The sequence below is a fragment of the Aulonocara sp. 'chitande type north' Nkhata Bay genome, linkage group LG11 (genome assembly GCF_057382095.1).
Source record: "Aulonocara sp. 'chitande type north' Nkhata Bay isolate Kocher_YH1m ecotype deep benthic linkage group LG11, A_spYH_male_GT1.1, whole genome shotgun sequence".
Classification (NCBI taxonomy): domain Eukaryota; kingdom Metazoa; phylum Chordata; class Actinopteri; order Cichliformes; family Cichlidae; genus Aulonocara; species Aulonocara sp. 'chitande type north' Nkhata Bay.
This window is the reverse complement of record NC_141354.1, coordinates 38,053,857-38,073,624: the sequence shown is the minus strand read 5'-3', so window position 1 is coordinate 38,073,624 and position 19,768 is coordinate 38,053,857. Positions and strand designations below refer to the sequence as shown.

General features: G+C 42.0%; 2 protein-coding genes across 8 annotated transcripts; one reads left to right on the top strand and one right to left on the bottom strand.

The window, feature by feature from the left end:
* Window positions 1-342: 342 nt before the first annotated feature.
* On the bottom strand, window positions 343-14,993 carry LOC147319775 (putative C-type lectin domain family 20 member A). Of its 7 annotated transcripts, XR_015131586.1 has the most exons (9): window positions 13,513-14,993; window positions 10,864-11,243; window positions 9,540-9,899; window positions 9,131-9,454; window positions 6,307-6,404; window positions 5,808-5,916; window positions 4,072-4,170; window positions 2,722-2,908; window positions 343-2,620 (listed from the first exon to the last, which is right to left on the bottom strand). XR_015131586.1 is itself a non-coding variant. In XM_086312542.1 (6 exons), the coding sequence occupies exons 2-6, from the start codon at window positions 10,970-10,972 to the stop codon at window positions 5,779-5,781; spliced, it is 1,029 nt and encodes a 342-aa protein (XP_086168668.1). In that variant the 5' UTR covers window positions 10,973-11,243; window positions 13,513-14,993. The 7 variants fall into 7 exon arrangements, 5 of the variants coding, with proteins under 5 accessions (XP_086168668.1, XP_086168667.1, XP_086168664.1 ...); XR_015131585.1 differs by having other exon boundaries at window positions 347-2,908; XM_086312542.1 differs by lacking the exons at window positions 343-2,620; window positions 2,722-2,908; window positions 4,072-4,170 and having other exon boundaries at window positions 5,779-5,916.
* Window positions 14,940-18,672, top strand: LOC147319774 (uncharacterized). Its single transcript, XM_086312543.1, has one exon. It carries the CDS (start codon window positions 15,057-15,059, stop codon window positions 16,260-16,262), a length of 1,206 nt encoding a protein of 401 aa, XP_086168669.1. The 5' UTR covers window positions 14,940-15,056; the 3' UTR covers window positions 16,263-18,672.
* Window positions 18,673-19,768: the final 1,096 nt, after the last annotated feature.

Here is a 19,768-nt window from a genome sequence, read left to right as displayed (position 1 = left end):
TGTCATCTGCATATACACACATGATCACACAGCCACAGTACTTTTTTCTTTCATTAATGTAGTTTTACTATGCATGTTGCACTTTGATGTATAATGGAAACAAAGTCTCCTGATTCTGACACAAATCGTTAATATTATCAAGCGTTCAGTAAAACTAATGAAGACTGAGAATAATCCGCTCCAGTGGTGATAAAAAGTTCGTCATAGGTGAAACCGTCACACTGCTCTGTGCTTCAGCCTTCCACCAACTGGAGGTCACAGGCTCACAGATGGCCACGCCCTCTCTGAAGCTCCTCCCTCATTGCGAGGAATATATTTATTAGGACATAAGTTTGATGTATTTTAATGAAGAGTTCCTCAGAGACGCTGCTGAAGCTGTGGGTGCTTTGACACCATTTCTGTTTCAACATGAGGTCAGATTTTTCTAGAACTCACCTTCAGTCCAAAGTTTTTCATGTTTGTGGGTGAAAACAGAAACCGAACACGTGTATTTATTGAAAATCTCTTTATCACCTGACAGAAAGAAACTGCAGCAATTTCTTACAGACAGTGAAATCCTAACCGTACGTTCACACACAGGCTGACAAACATCAGAGAAACTTATATACAAAACAAACGGGCTCTGTCTCGAAGATCAACTTTACTTGGTCCCAAATAGAAATGATTTCAGATTTCTGGATCGTTCGACACACACGGAAGTGTCCAGTGTACTGTGATTACTAACAAATGTCCTCGTCATCACAGAGTGTTTTTCATTTTTACAAACGTAGAAAAGTTTGTATAAAAACCCGTCCTTTATTAGTCTGCTGCTTCATGTGCTCTCAAATGTTTCTGAATTTCAAACTTCTCACTGATTTCATTTTCATGGTTAATGTGACTTTTTATTTCCTGAGACTTTGGAGAAATGGACACAATTTAAAAAACAAAACAAAAAAAGAAAAAAATATGAGACCTCAGAAATAAAGAAAAACACTTTTTATAATTAAACGTTTAAAAATATTACATTTGTAGTAAAAAAAACAAAAACAAAAACAGATGGCGTTTGCCTTTAAACTGCAGTCCGCTTCATTTTCTGGGCATAAAATTTAGAGTTTGATGTGACTTTAGTGAAGTTTGAGTGTGTGTGTGTGGGTGTGTGTGGGGGGACGGATTACTGAACCACGAACACATTTACAACGACAGAGGTGCCCGACAGTACTGGAGAGAAAACCCATCAGCGAGTGACAGACGGGAGGAAAAACTTGCAGGAACAGGAAGAAAAGGAGAATCCCTGCTCACTCAAAGAGCTCCATTCCTCTTACATTTCAATTTTAGATCATTTGTAGGCACGCAGTATCCTTTTCAAGTTCTCTAATGTTACTCTTTTTAACGATGCTGCGGAGGCTTCCCCTCCACGGCGCCCTCACACACCTGCAGCTACGCCAGCTTCAGCCGCCAACAGCAGAGAGCAAAGACGGAAGAAAACCTCAAACAAACACTTTGATATTCACCCTTTCATTGTTACATTTTAACACATTCACACGTCAGCGATTAGAATCACCAAGAGTCACTAAGAGTCCTCTCCCTTATCTGATGAGCTTGAGCCCAAAATCAAGGCCATAATTAGTGATAACAGTTAATAAAAGCATTAAAAGAGATCATCAAAAGCTCTGAGCTGATTTTGCTAAATTACCCCCGATATTCATATTTGTCCACACGGCATCAAAGATATCAAACACAGACAGGAAGTAAAAAAGTATGTTTTAAAAAAAAGGCACAATTTCACTTTTAAAATGTCAAGAGTGACACAAAACATTATAAGACCTGAAAGCTAATGCTCTGTAATGTCCAGCAGGGGGCGACCACTCTGGTAGGAAAACAAAGTCTGTCGCTCGTTTCATGTGAAAGCGTTCAAAAAAAAAAAAAAGAAGCGTGCATCACCAACCAACAGGTGATGTCACAGCAGCTAGGTCCATCTTTTAGATACAGGCTATGGATAAACCTGACTGGTCCACAGGGAGAATTTAAGGAGGACTAAGGCACGTTTGGCAAAGGACCGCATTTCCACAGTGTCCAGATAAAAAACATGAAATGAACTTTAACTCGTCTGCATCAACTAAATGAGCGTTTATGAAACAGCCCCTGGATGGTTGACGAGCAGACGTCTCCCCCTGCTGGACACTCCGAGTCATTTCAACACAAGTAAGGCTGATGAATAATCAACTTTAGCACGCTCTCAGTCTCGACCTGAGCATCGTGAGGCATTCAGGGACACAGACGGTACTTCAACAATCAGGAATATTTTCCTTGGTGTGCAACATTTCATTCAAATTAAAAGTAAGGAGAATATATTTTAATATCAGGATTCTGCTGGAGAGACTCGGACCAATCGGAGGTGCCGACGCCTTCGAAAACACTTCTGTGATTTTCCTTCTCGTCCATCTGATTATTTCTATGACAACAGGACGATAAAGCAAAGCGTTTATCACAAACTGCGTAAAAATAAATCCTACAATCTAAACTACAGCTGAAGATTTAGTGGTTTGATGGTTTTAGTGTCTCTCGTTTTCGGCGCTCTGCACAGCGACAGGGTGATGATTTCTGAACAGAGCGCCCTCAGCGCTGGGAAAAGAACTACAAACTGGATTTAAAAAGAAAAAAAACATGGACGTGAGGTCAGCATTGGAAGCTCCACCCCTTCACTATCATGTTAGAGGAATATTGGGAAAAGTAATGAGCGACCTCACGCGTATGAGCAGAAAGACGCTTAAACTGTCTCGTTGGCTTTGAGTCTTTCCTCCTCTGCCGGCGTCTGGATGCCGTTAGTGTGCTCCTGCTTCTTGTCTTTGTTTAGGAAGGGAAGCCCCTTGCTCTTCACCATCAGGCCGAAGTCGATGGAAAACGCCACAGTCGCCAAGAACCCAAAGACCTGGACGACAGAGAAGAAGAAGAGCGCTGCTGTAGGTGACCTGATAACACACTAGGGCTGCCACGATTGGTCGACTATCAAAATCGTCGACGACTGATTTAATAGTCGACGTGTCGTTTGAAGCTTTGTAAGATCACAAAAGACGCAGGAATGAGTAGCAGGATTTAAGAGTGTAATAACGGACTGAAACAGAAGATGGCAGCACTGCATGTACAAGGATGCCAGCTGCCGTTAAACCCCGAAGAAGAAGAAGCTGTGTCCCAGAATTCATAGCGCGGCCCAGCTCAGTTTCCAACAATGGCGGCAGCTAGTTAGTTTTTATATTACTCTTATTATTCTTTCTGGGTCACAAAATAAACGTTTAACATATTTTCAGGTGAGAATGTAGCTGTGTAAACCTCAAATATCTGCTCAGTTTATCAAGACACCGCATATTTTCAAAAGCGCTCCGACGTTTTCGGAGACGTCTGTTACCCACTAGCTCGATAGCTAGCCGGGGGGCTAGGCTCACTAGAGCCGTGAGAACACCGGACTCCCGGCAGATCGTTTTCAAACCCACCGCCATCTTTCCCTACTCAGGTTAAACATGATATATGAGTCACTTAGATAACTTAAACATGTTATTGTTTGGCTTTTTTCAGTATTTTATTTGTTCCTGAGTAAATCGGTTTGGCTGAGATTAAAGTTATAGTTTTTACACAGCTGAATAAACGTCAAGCAGACAGCTGATCATCAGAAGTGTGAGATGCTGGAGAATATACTCCAGTGTCCTGTTATATTTTAGATAGAAGGAGTTTATTAAACTTCACCGAGACAATCTGCAGATTTCATTAAAATTTAATAAACTATCATCTTGTCTTTATTTTTAGTTAGCACAGACCTTAAACACTTAAAGCTGTAAGCTAATGATAGTTATATAAGAGCAGATGCTGCTGGTGCAATAAGCTGTACGTTTTACGTCCAATGGATGATGATCTGATTAGTCGACTAATCGCAAAAATAATCGGTGACTAGTCGACTATCAAAATAATCCTTTGTGGCAGCCCTATTACACACACTGTCAGCCAGGAAGGAAAGGAAAGGAGGAGATATAGAAGAAAAGGAAAAGGAAGATTCAGGAGGTAGGAAAGGAGGGTAGTGCGAGTCCGAGGACGTTTTCTCACCACAGCAACGGTTGCCTGAACCAAAGAGCCGCGGTCTGCGGCGAAGACGCAGGAGGAGATGAAGAGCAGCACAGCGATGACCCCGGTGTAAATCATGTCCTGTAAAAGAGAAGAAGAAGAAGGTGAGACGAGCGCCTCCGACAGTCTCCGAGTTGCCGCCCTCAATCTGACCGGATCAACAAAACAATAAAAGTGGACTTTTCTCAAACTGGAGGCGCTGCAGCGTGACGTAAAACAGCCACACGCTTCATTTTGAGCCTTGAGTCTGGATTTTTTTCAGCATGCTGAACCCTCGACTCACCGTTCACGGCCTCACTGTACTTAATAATAAAGCTCTGTTTGTAATACTTCACATGTGACAGATTTTCATGGAGACAATCCTGCTGAACATCCACACGTTGGTTTAAGTCCAAGTTCATATTCAGAGCTACAATCCAACAAGTCTCGGTGTGTTAAAATGTTTTGCTGCTTTGATCCATCAGTTCTATGATGTTATCTTTGTGCCACTATTCTGAGCGCATGAAACAAAGTTTGCAGGTGCAAGTGTTGCATTTTGAAGAGAAATTTATTTTGAGTGACGAAAAGCTGAATTTGAGTGAACAAACTTCATTGCTGCATGCAAAAAATGTGTTGCTGTTATCCACACACACACACACACACACACACACACACACCCTCTCGCTCATTTTTTGCACTTGCTCGCGCTCTCAACGTTTATGCCCGTGCGCGCTCAACTCTTTCTCTACACCGTTATATTTGTGCCACAAAACCAGCCAATCACAGACTTGGATGCAAAAATATCTGATTGGCTGTTCTGGTCTCCAATCAGCTCGAAATGACAAAATGCAATATCCCAGAATGCATTTCATCCAAAACTCAAAGGAGGCAGTGGCGGAGGAACACAGAGTGGCAGAGTTTGAAATATTACTCTTTCTGGGTCACAAAATAAACTTTTAAGATATTTTCATGCGAGAATGTTTCTGTGTAAACTTCAAATATCTGCTCGATTCATCAAGACGTCACATATTTGCATAAGTGCAAAAACTGAGCGAGAGGAGCTGCTGTTGTGTGTGTGTGTGGAGATAATAGCAAACACTGAAATACATTTTTTGCACGCAGCAATGAAGTTTGTTCACTCAAAATAAATTTCTCCTCAAAATACAACACTTGCACCTGAAAACTCTGTTTACGTGCGCTCAGAGTAGTGGCACAAAGATAAGTTCTAACACTCCGGAATCTGACTGGAGGCTACAAGTGCAGTTCAGTCTGCAGACTGTAGGTGGCAGCATCACACAGTTATATGACAGCTGCTTTTACTGGTTTCCAGCCACAGTGTGTGTGTGTGTGTGTGTGTGTGTGTGTGTGTGTGTGTGTGTGTGTGTGCGCGCGTGTGTGTTTCTGTGTTTTTGTGTGTGTGTGTGTGTGTGCGTGTGCGTGTGTGCGTGCGTGCGTGTGCGTGCGTGTGTGTGCGTGTTTCTGTGTTTTTGTGTGTGTGTGCGTGTGTGTGCGTGTGTGTGTGTGCGTGTGTGTGTGCGTGTGTGCGTGTGTGTGTGGGGTCTGATCTGAGCTTAGGATAAAGAAGGATGATTTCCAACTGTCAGTCATGCAAAGCTACGCTGTTACAGTCCAGCAGTCAGAGTACAGAGATGGAAATAAGTTGAATTACACAGCAGATCATCTGAGGAACATCAGCCAATAACGTTCAGACTAAACCGACCCACAGTCTTCCTTCTCACAGTAAGTGGCTGTCTCCTCCTCTCTGTGGAAAACCTTCCCATCAGGCTGCGTCCTCCACCTCAGCTTCACCTCCTCAGTGACTCCTTGCTCCACCAGCTTCTCCCTCACCTGAAACACAGTTTTCACACATTAACAGAAGCTCCTCATTAATCAGCCGTTGTTTCTGTAGTGAGCAGAAAACGTTGTTGGTGCTGTTTCTGGGGGAAATGAACTAAATGAACTGGCTGGGGATGAAACTGAAGTCTGGAATTAGGCCTCATTGCCTGTCATTGGTTCACGTCGTCTCCTCACAGTAATCTGAAATTAAGTGACTTCTTCAAGTTACCAGTTAAAAAGGTTAAATAATACAAATGGATGGGATTGCATTAAACGAGCCCCGTATCTCTGCAGCTGTGTGCTGTCACGTGTCCCTGAACCTGCACAGACTCACTGCTCTCTATCATTTCACAGTAGTTATAGCGGTCTGTTCCTTGTATCGGGGCCCGTGTGACCTCTGACCTGCTGCAGGATGGATTCTTGCACTGTGGGGTCGTTCAGGTCTGCAGATCCCGCCCTCAGCTGAACCTTCACTGACCTCGAGGCTGAAGGTTTGACATCTGCAGAGAAAGAAAAGGGCCATTCAATTCAATTCAATTTTATTTATACATCACTAAATCACAACAACAGTCGCCTCAAGGCGCTTTATACTGTGCGGTAGACCCTATAGTAATACATATAGAGAAAAAACCAAGCAATCAAATGACCCCCTATGAATAAGCACTTTGGTGACAGTCAGAAGGAAAAACTTTTTCCCTTTTAACAGGAAGAAACCTCCAGCAGAACTCAGAGCTCAGGGAGGGGCGCAAATGGAAGAACGCAGTCTTACATATTTGTTTAATATGTGCATTGAAGGACATGTCCTGGTCAAAAATGACTCCAAGGTTCCTCACAGTGTTACTGGAGGCCAAGGTAATGCCATCCAGAGTAAGAATCTGCTTAGATACCATATTTCTAAGCTTTTCAGGGCCGAGTACAATAACCTCAGTTTGATCTGAATTAAGAAGCAGAAAGTTAGCGGCCATCCAGGTCTTTATGTCTTTAAGACATTCCTGCAGTGTAACTCATTGGTGTGTGTTATCTGGCTTCATGGACAGATAGAGCTGGGTGTCATCTGCATAGCAGTGTAAATGTATGCTATGTCTTCTAATGATGCTGCCTAAGGGAAGCATGTATAATGTAAAAGTGCTATATAAATAAAATTGATTTGATACTTTACTTAGGCAATCAAATTAAGATAGATTTTATGTTGTTGGTTTTAAAGAACTGGATGGATATTTTAATGTATTTTTTATTTCTATTTTTCAAGAGTTGGAGAAGTGCCCTTTTTTCATAACTTGGCCTACCCTTTTTAGTTTTGTTAATATTGGCAATAGTGAGAAGTACTATGGTTGGATTCAAATGTATTTAACATAGGGCATCTAATTAAGGTAAATGTCATGTTTTTAGTTGGTAGAATCTGATGAGCAATATTTTATTTTATTATTTTTTATTTTGTTTTTCAGTTTTCCTCCTGAGTGATTGCCACCTTAACGTGGTCAGGGGGTTTGTGTGCCTCAGTGACACTAAGATCTAGACCTGCAGAAGCTGAGCCTTCAGGGGGGACACCCAAGTTGGTCAGGTTTTAGGGTAGAGGTTTGACAAAGTGCAATCCAATTACATGACAAAAACAGTTATTCAGAGCACCCCACATTCGCCTCAGCTGCCACCATGTGCCCCCTTTACATTTCTGTCTGCCCCCTCATATATGCCTGTCTAGAACCAGCCCAGCACACCACCCCCTCGGCCTGTGCTTCGAGATTTCTGGTAGTTAGAATGACTCGGGGGTGTTGATTCATTTAAACTAACATAATCATCCTGCTGCAACCAGGTTTCTGTAAGGCAGAGTAAATCGATTTATTGATCAATTATTAAGTCATGTACTAACAGAGACTTGGAGGAGAGAGACCTAATATTTAATAATCCACATTTCACTGTTTTACTCTTTGGTTCAGATGTGGATACTGTATTGTTCTTTCTTTGTAATTGTTTATGTTTAAGTTGTTTGTTTCTGGTTTTAGTTTGTTTTTTGTCTGTTTGGGAGCTGACACAGTCTCTATGGAGATGGGTTTTTGGGGGGGTAGCAGGAGGAGAGAAGCTGCAGAGAGGCGTGTAAGACTGCAACTCTGCTTCCTGGTCCCAACTCTGGATAGTCATATTTTGGGGGGTTTAATAAATTTGTCCATATTTCTAGAAATGAGAGCTGCTCCATCCAAAGTGGGATGGATGCCGTCTCTCCTAACAAGACCAGGTTTCCTCCAGAAGGTTTGCCAATTATCTATGAAGCCCACATCGTTTCTGGGACACCACTCAGACAGCCAGCAATTTAAGGAGAACATGCGGCTAAACATGTCACTCCTGGTCTGATTGGGGAGGGGACCAGAGAAAACTACAGAGTCCGACATTGTTTTGGCAAAGTTGCACACCGATTCAATATTGATTTTAGTGACCTCTGATTGGCGTAACCGGGTGTCATTACTGCCGACGTGAATTATGATCTTACTGAATTTACGTTTACCCTTAGCCAGCAGTTTTAAATTTCCTTCAATGTCGCCTGCTCTGGCCCCTGCCGGTGTCTCTAGCTTCACATGTCTGAGAACAGAATCACCAATTACCAGAGTTTGACCCCCGGCGGGTGTGTCGCCGAGTGGGGAAAAACGGTTAGACACATGAACGGGTTGGTGGTGTACCTGGGGCTTCTGTTTAGGACTATGCTTCCTCCTCACCGTGACCCAGCCGCCCTCTTTCCCCAGCTGCTTGGGGTCTGCCGGGGAACAGCTAGCGGGGCCTACGCTATCTTCGGCTGCACCAGCTACAGGGGCCTGGCTAGCTATGGGTGAATGAAGGGTGCGAAGCCGAGTCTCCAATTCAGTAATCCTGGCCTCCAGAGCTGCAAATATGCTACATTTGTTACAGATATCATTACTGCTAAAGGAGTAACTAAACATCTGACACAATGAGCAAGAAAGTGCAGGAGGGACAGGTGAAGTAGCCATGGTGCACGTGAAGATTATACTATGAAAACAGAAGTTATCTAAAGGTTTTTAATTAAATTGCTACGCAGATAAGCTACTCAACTACTACTTCCTGTTCCTGTGTTGAAACAGGAACAGGAAGTGATACTCTACCGCAGACAGAGCAAACACTAAATGACAGCGCCACCCAAAGCATCGGCAGTGCTGTGCCAAGAGTGTCCGGATGAGCCCAGGAGGACCAGACTGTGCAGAAACACAGAGGACAGACTCACCTCTGGAGCAGAGGAAGGGGCGTTGGTCATCACAGTTATGACTGTTGAAGGAGCCTGTTGATCCGACTATTGTGGCACAGTTTACGCTGTTATCAGGCTGCCCGGGCCCCCACGGCAGGTTGGAGGCTGTGCTCGAGTTTGACCACGTCCAGTTTCTGTACAGTCCAATCCAGGCACCAGCAGTATCTGACAACATAGAAGCGACCTGGCTGTTGTCCTGCGTGTTGGTGATGGTGCTCAGGTCTGTGTACGTCTGTCTGCAGTAAGACTGAGCATCAGACCAGGTCATTGAGTTCTTCACCTGGATGTGTTTGTTAGTCGCAGCTGAAACAAAAGATCAGACGGATTCAAACCTGCAGCTAAAATGTTCAGTTTGTCAAACCCTGGTACCAAAGTCTGAAACACTCACCGTCATAGCAGACAAAGTCATAAGTAGCTGAGCACGGTCTTGTGGACCATGATCCATCACTAGATATTGTAACACACTCATCAGTCCCTGGCTGTCCCGGTGACCACATGTTAAACCAGGATGACTGAACTGGACCAGTTTGAGACCATTTCCAGCCGCTCTTGGAGAGTCCAATCCACGCCTCGGTGCTCCCCGCCCTTTTCTGGGCTTCCTGGATGAGAGCTGAGCTGTTAACGATGGCGAGGTCAATGTACTCATCTCTGCAGTATTGCTGAGCATCGTTCCAGGACTTCTGCAGGTCAACCAGGTGGAGCTGTCTGACTAACTGATCAGACTGAAGATGGCAGACCATCACGTAACCTGAGAGGACACGGGTCAGTCAGCGCGGTCACAGACTCACCTCAGCTCGACTATTTTAGTCATCAGGAGAATAAATTCTTTACATGCTACCACAACGCAAACTTTTTGTTGACATCTTTAAAGACGTGAATATATGTTAATATATGTGTCCTTCAAAGGATGTGTAACTCGTGTACTGGTTAAAAGCTGTTTTACGGTGCCTGTGGACACCTACACACTGGTTTCCTGCTCCAGGGCGAAACTCTCACATCAGCTTAAAAAGCTGCTTTAACAGTGCTAAGTTTGTTTTTCACTCTGGCCTTATTGCACATGTATTTGGACGATTTTTCCTCTTCAGTGTGCACAATGAAGGAAAACGACGTGTTAGTGGTCAAGGCTCAAAGCTGAACAACACGTGCACTAGGGCTGGGCCATATTATACCGTTCACGGTAATACCGGTACAATGTTAGGCAACGATAAGAAAATGAAATATCATGATAAATATTTTTGGTCATATCGCCCTGCTCTAACGTGCACACGGACGTGGTAAAAGCAGTCAGGATCTTTTTCAGCGAGCTGACGGGTTTGCAGCGTTTCAGGCTTTCAGTCAGATTTCTACACAGAAAATAAAATCAAGATGTGTTTTTCTCAGCAGTGCACACAAACAGCCACGTTCATGCACTGACTCTTCCCTCCTTTCTTTCTTTACTCTTTTACTTCACTTTATACAAACTCTTACAAACTACCGACCATTAAACTGTCAATCAAACTTCTAACTGGACCCAAAGAAACCTTTAGAAGTTTAGTTGACATGACAAAGGTCTTTGGAGATTGTACGAGTGTTCCTGTGACTGCTTGAAGCTCGTTTACAGACACCTTTAAAATAATCCCTATGGAGCAGTTCACTTTGTGCTTTCTTTGATTTTCTGACATCAAAAGTTTTATTCAAACTGTAAATGAGGCGACTGAGATGAGTTCACAGACCTGAGAGCAGCAGCAGGATCAGTCCACACCTCTTCATGACTGAGAGCTGAAAAACTGTGAAGACGTCCTCATGAATCTCATCTGCAGCTGCTCGTTCATTATTAATCATAACACTTAAAGCAGCATCATGCTCAGAACTTCATGCTCTTAACATTTAATCAAATCAGAATCAGGTTACGTTCATTGTCGAGTGTCTTCATTCGCCTTACAGACAGGTCTGAACACAGCAAACATGAGAACCACATTTTTTGAGGTTTATTGTGTTTGTTGTTTCTTTGACATCACCTGAAAGGCTTTTCTTTGATGAGATACACTGATGAAGCTTCCCCTTATTCAGACGGAGGTTCTTGGTCAGCCTGAGAGCGAGAATGACGGTAACCCTGAGTAAGAAGCACGAGACTTATCAACACTAAAACAAGCAGAAATTATTTAGTTAAATTATTATTTAGAAACAACAAAAACAGGACAGTTAAAAGTTTTAACTCCAGTAAATCGATGTTTCAGCACATCATTTTTTCTCTCCTTATGTTTTTGGATTTGGTCGTCTCTGCGTCAACACGACGTCTCTGTGGTGCATTTCAGAGGAGCTAACAGTGAAACTCAAACCTGTGAGTTCCTCCTCACCCAGGCTGCACGACATGTTTCAGTTACAATGAACTTATTGAAAAATCAAAGGAAGTGAAACACTGACCACAGAGACATTAAACCCACCACCTCAGTGTGTCAGCCAGTGTCTTCATCAGCACTGCTGACCACACGTTTAAAGAAGTCATTCAGTCGGCTCATTAAAACGTAAGGATGGCAGTTTGGGACAAAAACAGTCTGTGAGGGCTCCTGTTCCTGCTGGCAGGTAAGACTGACTGTGATGATGATGATCATTTGATTTGCTTCTCAAACTTTGGTTTGGAATAATTTTGGCCAAAAAGCTTCTGTTTTCCCATCAAACTGTTATTAATGAACAGATTTGATTGAGTTAAATGAGTTTTTTAATCTCTTGAATGTTTCAGATGGATCAAAAATTCTCTCTCAAGAAAATCTGAACAGTAAAGAAGTTTGAATGGTTGTGTCTGATGTTGATCTGATGACATTACCTTTGCATTCTGCATCAAAAAGTCTGAACTTTTCAAAGATCTTGTTGTTTGAACTGAAACTTTGTTTTAGTGCTTCACACCGCAGTCTGTATTTACTGACGATCCCTGGCTGCCCCAGTCTGCATGGCAAATATCCTTCGGCAAGATACTAACCCTAAGTTGCCTCTGATGCAGCCATCGGTGTATGAAAGCACTGACAAGCATAGAAAGCAGTGTTTGTGTGAATGGGTGAATGTGGCATGTTGTATAAAGCGCTATAGAAGAGTCAGTCCCTTTACCGTCCATCACTAAACTGAGTCACTGCGTTCTAATCGCTGTTTGCTCGTCTTTAGGTGCTGTGGGTCAAACTGTGATCTATCCTCTCTGGTCTACTTGTGCTGTCAGAGGATCCACTGCCACGCTCCCCTGCACCTTCACACTGACTTTCAATGAGAGTGAAGTTTCACGAGAGGCCATCAGAGTCCGCTGGTATCAGAGCCGGTGGTATCAACTCTGTCAGCTCACCAAACCATTTGGGTACGACAGTGATTCAAAAAACAACACACAACATAATTTTGCTAAATGCCCAAAGTAGCCAAGGGCATCTGGTGAGCTTTTTGCAGCATCAGCTACTACCAGATTTAAAGTGTGGGCACCACATGGGACCAAAAAAGCTCTTGAGTTTAGCTGAAGCAACCTTGCCTGAACACCTTTATTTTTTCCCTTCATGTTGGCCCCATTGTCATAGGACTGTCCTCTGCAGTCTTCAAAAGGAATGTTAAGCTCCTCTATCCGTTTTAGGATGAGAGTTGACAAATGATCTCCTGTTGATTCCTCTACAACAATGACAGAGAGCTGTTCCTTATGACTCAGATCAGGTGTGCAATCTAAAATGATGGAGAAATACTTTGATATCTTCCACAATGCATTTTATTATTCTTGAACTGATGGTGTCAATCAGTTCATTTTGGATTGTTTTTCCCAGATAACGTATGTGACTGCCAGCTCCACTTTCTACTCTACTGACATGCTGCTTCATCACTGGATCAAATTTGGCCATAAGCTCCACTTCTTTCAGAAAATTGCCATTGTCTGGTTTATTTAATGTGTCTGTGGACCCCCTGAAAGCCATGTTTCTTTCAGCTAAGGACTGAATTATTGCCACCAAACGATGTAGAACTTCACGCCACCTTTTTCTCTCAGCCTCAGCAAGTGCCATCTCTTGTTTATCTATTGTGAGTCCTTTCGCAAAACGGACCTCCAAGTCCTTCCATGTTGCCATGTGAGCATTATGCTCCTGGCTATCCTCATGGACCTTGAGCAAGTGGCTTGCATTTTTCCAGTCCTTCAGACCTTCCCTACTCAGTTTGTAATCTCTCTTGGAAAACATTTTGCAGCAGAAGCAGTGCAAGCTATCCTCTTTTTTCGAATACATAAGCCAGGTTCTTCTCACCTTTTCCCCATTGATTAAGAGTCTGTTAAAATAATCATGCTGACACCTTCGCCCGTCTTTCTGTTTCGGGAATGTGAAGTCACTATCAATTACAAATGGACCTCTGTGAACTAACTCTGTTCGTACCTTTTCAGTTAAAGCAGAAGGCCAGTCAGCAGGGTCTATTGGTGCAGCAGGAAGACCGCTTGATGCTGCTGCATCATGGCTGGGTTGTGCTGCTGGTGCTGCTGATGCTGCATCACTGGTGGGTTGTGCTGCTGAAGTGGAGGCAGCAGCGGTAGATGTGGTAGATGGCCCAGGGGTGGGATTTAGAAACTTCAACAGTGCATCTGAAGAGAGGAGTATGTGACACCACTGAGTATTAAAGTCTAATAATAAAAACATATGATTCCAGGAATAAAATGAAATGATATAATATAAATGAAAAACCAAAGAGATATATGTATGATGTTAACTGATATGCAAATTAGATTAGATTCAATTTATTGTCATCATTACAGTGAAATGCTGAATAGCAGAATGCAAAGTAACAGTATAATATCATATGAGAATGTTATGTTATGATTATCTTTGACCGAATCACAGCAGTGCTCATATTAAAAAACAGCATTCCCTCTCATGTGATATTGCTTAATTAACATTAATGATGTGCGCTTTAACAACTAGGCTTACAACTATAATATATACAGGGGTGGAAAAGTGACTATTACCTGCAGGGTAAACGTTAGCTAACCAGAAGGCAATAACAATGTAAACAAAAAACACCTGCTTAAAAGATGAATACAAATGAGGAATGGTGGGAAAGGTGGGAGTACTGTAATTACCTAACGTTACATTATTATTTTCCATAACAATTTAGCCCCCTCCACAATATTAACTGACGTTAAAACAGTTAACTAGCTATTTATTGATTAGCAATTAGCGAATCATGTAACATTAGCTTAATGCTAAAAATTTAGGTTACTATCACATTCAAATAATTTCATGTAGGCTAACGTTACCTACCTCTGTCTTTTTCTCGTTTCTCCTCCTCTTCTTCTCTCTTTTTTCTTCCCTGGCCACCTGACAGTTTTGGCCGTTTTGACATCTTGTGTCCAAAAGGAACCATGATACGGGAAGGGAGGGGGCGCATTGTACGGGGAGGGGGGCGTAATGTTGTAACAAATAATGTTTCTATTAACTAAGCTTTACTTTGCATTTTAATTAACGTGGGATTATTTTTTGTATTTAGAAATAATAGTACCAACTTTTTTTTTTTTCAACATTTATGGCACTGGCGTGGCGCCCCCTGATGGACGGCGCCCTTAGCATTTGCCTATACGGCCTATGCCACGGGCCGGCCCTGCATTGAGGAGCCCTGTACAACACGTCTTCACATGGCTACCAGACACGCCCCCCGTCATTTTGTTATTATTCAATTCAGAACTGCCCAGACCAGACACAGTGACGTTTCACCAGAATCCCTTTGATCTCTGGTCTTCTTTATGACATCAGCACACTAAAACCTATAAATAGGGGAGAGGTTCTCACTCTTGGCAGTCTTTCAAAGAGAGTGGAAGAATTCACTAGGCAGGAAACTACTGGAAACTTGCGTTTCTGACACAGTTGACCGTATTTTTAAAAAATCTTTTAGTTGGTACAGAGATTTAGCATCAACTTCAATTTGAAATATGAGTCTGTCAAATCCTGTTGCATGCAACATGAGAGCCGAGAACGAAAAACTTAAACAGCAAATCAAAGAGCTGAAAAATGAGAATAAAACTCTCAAACAACAAAACTCTACCATACGTGACCTTAAAGTCGAGAACGCCGACCTTAAGGAGCAAAAAAGAGAGCTCATAAATGAGAACAAGATTCTCCAAAAAAACATTGAAGTTCTCTTCAAACGAAGTGGGTTCTCTAAAAACAAGAGGAAAAGAGACCTGCAACTAGAGAATGAAACAATTCACATCAGAATTCAAGAGCTGGAATATTTGAATACAGTTCTACAAGATTCACAAAGCTCCAATAGCAAAGAAATTCAGCAACACAAAGAGGTGATGCAGGAAATGCAGGATGAAATCAGAGAGCTGCAAAGCAAAAAGGCAGGCTATGTTATAAAAGTGAAAGGCATGGAAAAGGACAACCAGTCTTTAAGAGAGGAAAATGATGTGACGGTAAAACGCATGTGTGAGCTGAAAAGGGACTTTGAAAAGGAAAAAGATGACATGCAACAGGAAATACAGGCTGTTAAAACTGAGCTCCATCAGGCAAACACAGCCTTTAAAGAGTTACAAGAGAGTGAAGAAAGAAAAAGGATCATGAATGAGGAAAACAAAACAACGGACAGTGAACAGCTCAGACAGACCCTGGAACTCCAATGCTTTGCACATGAAATTGACATATTGAGGCGGCATAACGAACTTCTTGAACAGGACCTCCAGGAGCTTTCCAAAAGGAGTGGTGATTCTCAAAAAGAACTGAAACCACACGATGAGGGTGCGAAAGGAGAATCACGGATCTTCAAAGCCACTGAGAAAGACTCCCAACATGATGTTAACGTGACCAACAGAGAAAAGGAGTTGTTGTGCCATGAATTTGAGGAAATGAAAAGAGAGCTTGAAGAGGTCAAGAAAAATCTGTATGATTCACAGGAAGCCTTGAAAACCCAAGCTCAGACTCCCAAAGTTTCACAGGAAGCACATAACGATCTGATAAACAACTACGATGTCCAAGTTGACATACTCAAACAACAAAATAAGGCCTTGGAAAATAAGGTTAGTGACCTTACCAAAAAGATGTGGAATGGACGGGAAGCGATGAGACAAATGGAAAAGAACTTTCAAGAACAAAGGAAGCTACTCGAAAATCTCCGAGGAGAATTCGAGGAAATTTAGCACAACTAGGACTTTGGCCCTCCCTATTAAAGCTGGTTAACGCAGGTTCAATAGGGCTATAACTTAGACAATGGAAGTTCATTTGATTTAATTGGCCCAAAATGAGTGACTGCACCCAGACACTCAGTAGCAAAAAAATTACAGAGATTCAAGAGAGAAAACTGTTTCTGCATAGACTCCTATAGTACTGCAAGTCGTGTCATCGCTTGGTGTCCTGCATAGAGTGCAGGTTTAAGGTATCTACGTATCTTTCAGAATTAGAAGCTATGCTGCGTCAGGGGTTATAACAGCTGTGCCCCCCCCCCCCCAACCGGTCGAGGCAGATGGCCGCCCCTCACTGAGCCTGGTTCTGCCGAAAGTTTCTTCCTGTTAAAAGGGAGTTTTTCTTTCCCACCGTCACCAAGTCTAAGGAGCTTGGAGAAAAGCGCCTGGACTTCTTTAACTTAAAGAAGTCCAGGCGCTTTTCTTTCCAAGCTCCTTAGACTACTATGGCCTTGATGACTGATAACCTTCACAGACACTGTCATCAAGGGTTTGCTCACAGGGGATCATCTGATTGTTGGGGGGTTTTCTCTCTTATATTGTATGGTCTTTACCTTACAATATAAACAGCCGAGAAGCGGCTATTTTTGCGATCCGGTGCTTTAGAAATACATCTTAGCTGAACTGAACTCCATAACATCTGGACCGAAATGCCTACGCACAACGGTAGGCATTTCAATCAAGAGCTCTGTCCAAAACGTTCAATGACAAGCATCAGCACCAGGATTGTTTTTTAGCTCACCAACAGTTTTTTATTGTAACTGCAACTTTGTAAGACTGGGTTGGGAGATGTTCTTGTGGTGAGCTTTTATTCACATAATTGGTTTCTTTAATAGTGAAATAAAATAAATTTGTATAACTGGAAACAGCGTTCTCATGTGTGATTATCACATTGTATTCTTTAAACCATGTAACAGAATATATAATATATATAATTTACTCATAGTCATATTAATGTCTAATGTGATTGAGTTTCCTCATCTCTACTTATGTGCTGATGTGTTCACTGAGGCCATTGTATGGTCCATTTTGGCTGCATTTCCATGTTTTAAACATGAAATTTGCTTATTTAAAGGGTGTCTCATGTATCTCTTATGCAGAAATATGTGTTGCCTAGCTGGACAAATGTAGCACAGGTCTACTATTATTGGCCTAATGTATTTTAACAATCATTTCAGCATCCAGATAATCTCTTTCATACTCCCTTAGATGAATTTAGCCTGGTTGTCATGAAATAGGGATTTGAAACAATAACTACCAGTATCTTCGAATGTGTGTGATTGCACTAATCCTACACATTCTTTGCAAGACAACTGGGTGCTTTTATGTAAAGAATGATCTGAGAACACTGAGGCTAATGAAGTAACAAGAGAAACATAGTAAGTAGTCTTTCAGTTTGCATGATCAATTTTGATTATTGTTCATTTTCATTTACCATGTCAACATGTTTTAGAGCAACGTTTTCTGATTTTGAGCTCTTTTAGGTGTAAGTCATCGTCAGTGATCACCCTAAGCCCAAAGCAACACCAAACATGGGCAACCAAAATGCATCATTTTGTTAGCATGTAATTGTTCTCCCAATTCTTAGAAATCAGGAAACAACAAAAATAACAATTTTAACTTACAGACATGAAACACTCCCCCACCCTGGAAAAAAGTCCATTTTGCCTTTTACAAAAATATAAGGTTAGTGTAATGTTAGATTTTGCATTACTACCTATGACTGAGACCTCAAAGGTAATTCCTCGACTGCTTCAGTAACAGCCTGGTTGATTTTAACAAGTTAAGTAAATTTGCGGTCAATTTAGACTCAATTCAAAATCTCCTACTTGGGACGAACACTAAATGTAAATAGCTGACTTTCTAAATAAACCTATCCATCTTTGCAAGGTCAATTTTTGCTTTCATTAAATTCCAAATGTTTAGCCATAATTAGCTTAGCTGTCCTACTCTTGTTACTGCTCTTTCCTACTGCTGTTACAATCAAATGAACATCTCTGCAAAGATAAATTAGCTGAGACCTTAGGTTGATGGTAGTTACTAGCAAACACAGAAACGTACATACACTATATAGTACAGTTCTATGATACATCACCAAATAGAACAATTTGTGGCAATGCAGACAAGCAGAGAAACAGTTTAATTAGTTGAATTTGTTCACTTGATCGGAGGTGTGTTTCCTGCAGATATACAACATCGGATCTCAATGATTTTAAATGAGTAAAAACCCTTGTGCGTTTAACCGGATTATTTATACCTTTAACATTCCAGCTTATAAAACGAAGAGCAGATGACTTTGCGAGCTTGCCATTCAGGTACCAAAATGCAGGTGCAGAAAAAATATGTCCCAACCTCTGGAACCCCCCCCCCCCCCCCCCCCCCCCCGCCCCAAAAGAAAGAGGGGGAGAGGGGAAAAAAAAGGGGAAAAAATAAATAAATAAAACGAGCCTCAAAACCCCATGCTGATCTACTATTATCCCTGAGATCGCAACCCTCCAGGCTAGGATAGCACAGTGACTAAACGTACTGTTAACCGGTGATAGATGGACAAGCAGACTAACAATTCTAAGGAACAGTAGAAGTGGTTCTCTACAAGAACCGCTCAGTGTTTGTTTTGACTCTCCCTCTCAGGTCAATCTTTCAGAACAAACTTCAGTTATTACTTCCTTCGTTGTTCTCTTGCACCCATTCCTACTTCCTAATGTTGTAGAGTTTTAACCCTCAAAGTGTCTTGAGCTGACTGTTGCTGTGATCTGATGCTATAAAAATAAAGTGGAAAATAAAATGGACTTTTCACTGATAAATCATGGCCGAACACACTTGTAAAATATACTTTCAAACATTTCAACAATATTTTTTATTTTTTATTGAAAATTAAACTGTTCTTCTTGTTTCTGCTCAGGAAATCTTGTTAGCAGGTCAGCAGCAGAGAGCTGAAGATGTCTGGCAGCTCAGGTGAGTCACAGTATTGCGCAGGTATAAAACACTCAGTGCAGTGCTTCTTCTTTTACATTTGTTTGCTAACTTATTTAACTAAAACTCTGATTTATAAACTCCTTTGTTGGAAATCCAGAGCTGCAGTGTTTCTCCCTGCAGGCTGGAGCTGTGTCTCCCCCTTCTGGCAGTGAGAGTAATTACACAAACACTGTCGGTGCTGAGGATGAGAAAAAGCCTCAGCAACGGTCACAGATGGCTTTCTCTGTCAGACCGTCATGCTTCCTCTGAACACCGAGTCTCTTTTTATCTGAATCATCACAAAGTTTTCTCTGTTTGCATCACTTGTCATGATTTGGAGTTTTCCCACTTTTCCCACCCCAGAAAAGGTGACCCTCAAGGCTAGTGATGGGCAGATGAAGCCCCATGAAGCACTGAAGCTTTTCATCCAATTGGTTCACCCCAACGCGAAGCTTCATGAAGCTTCATTTGCTCTAGCAGGACACCTACTGGACGTAAAAATAATAGCT

What these genes read in the sequence shown, in the direction of transcription:
- LOC147319775 (XM_086312537.1), bottom strand. Translation starts at nt 10,972, where the DNA reads ATGATTAATAATGAACGAGCAGCTGCAGATGAGATTCATGAGGACGTC. An exon ending in TGACTTTGTCTGCTATGACG is followed by an intron (nt 9,455 to 9,539) that starts GTGAGTGTTTCA and finishes CTTTTGTTTCAG; the next exon opens with CTGCGACTAACAAACACATC. An exon ending in CCCCTTCCTCTGCTCCAGAG is followed by an intron (nt 8,774 to 9,130) that starts GTGAGTCTGTCC and finishes GCATATTTGCAG; the next exon opens with CTCTGGAGGCCAGGATTACT.
- LOC147319774 (XM_086312543.1), top strand. Translation starts at nt 15,057, where the DNA reads ATGAGTCTGTCAAATCCTGTTGCATGCAACATGAGAGCCGAGAACGAA.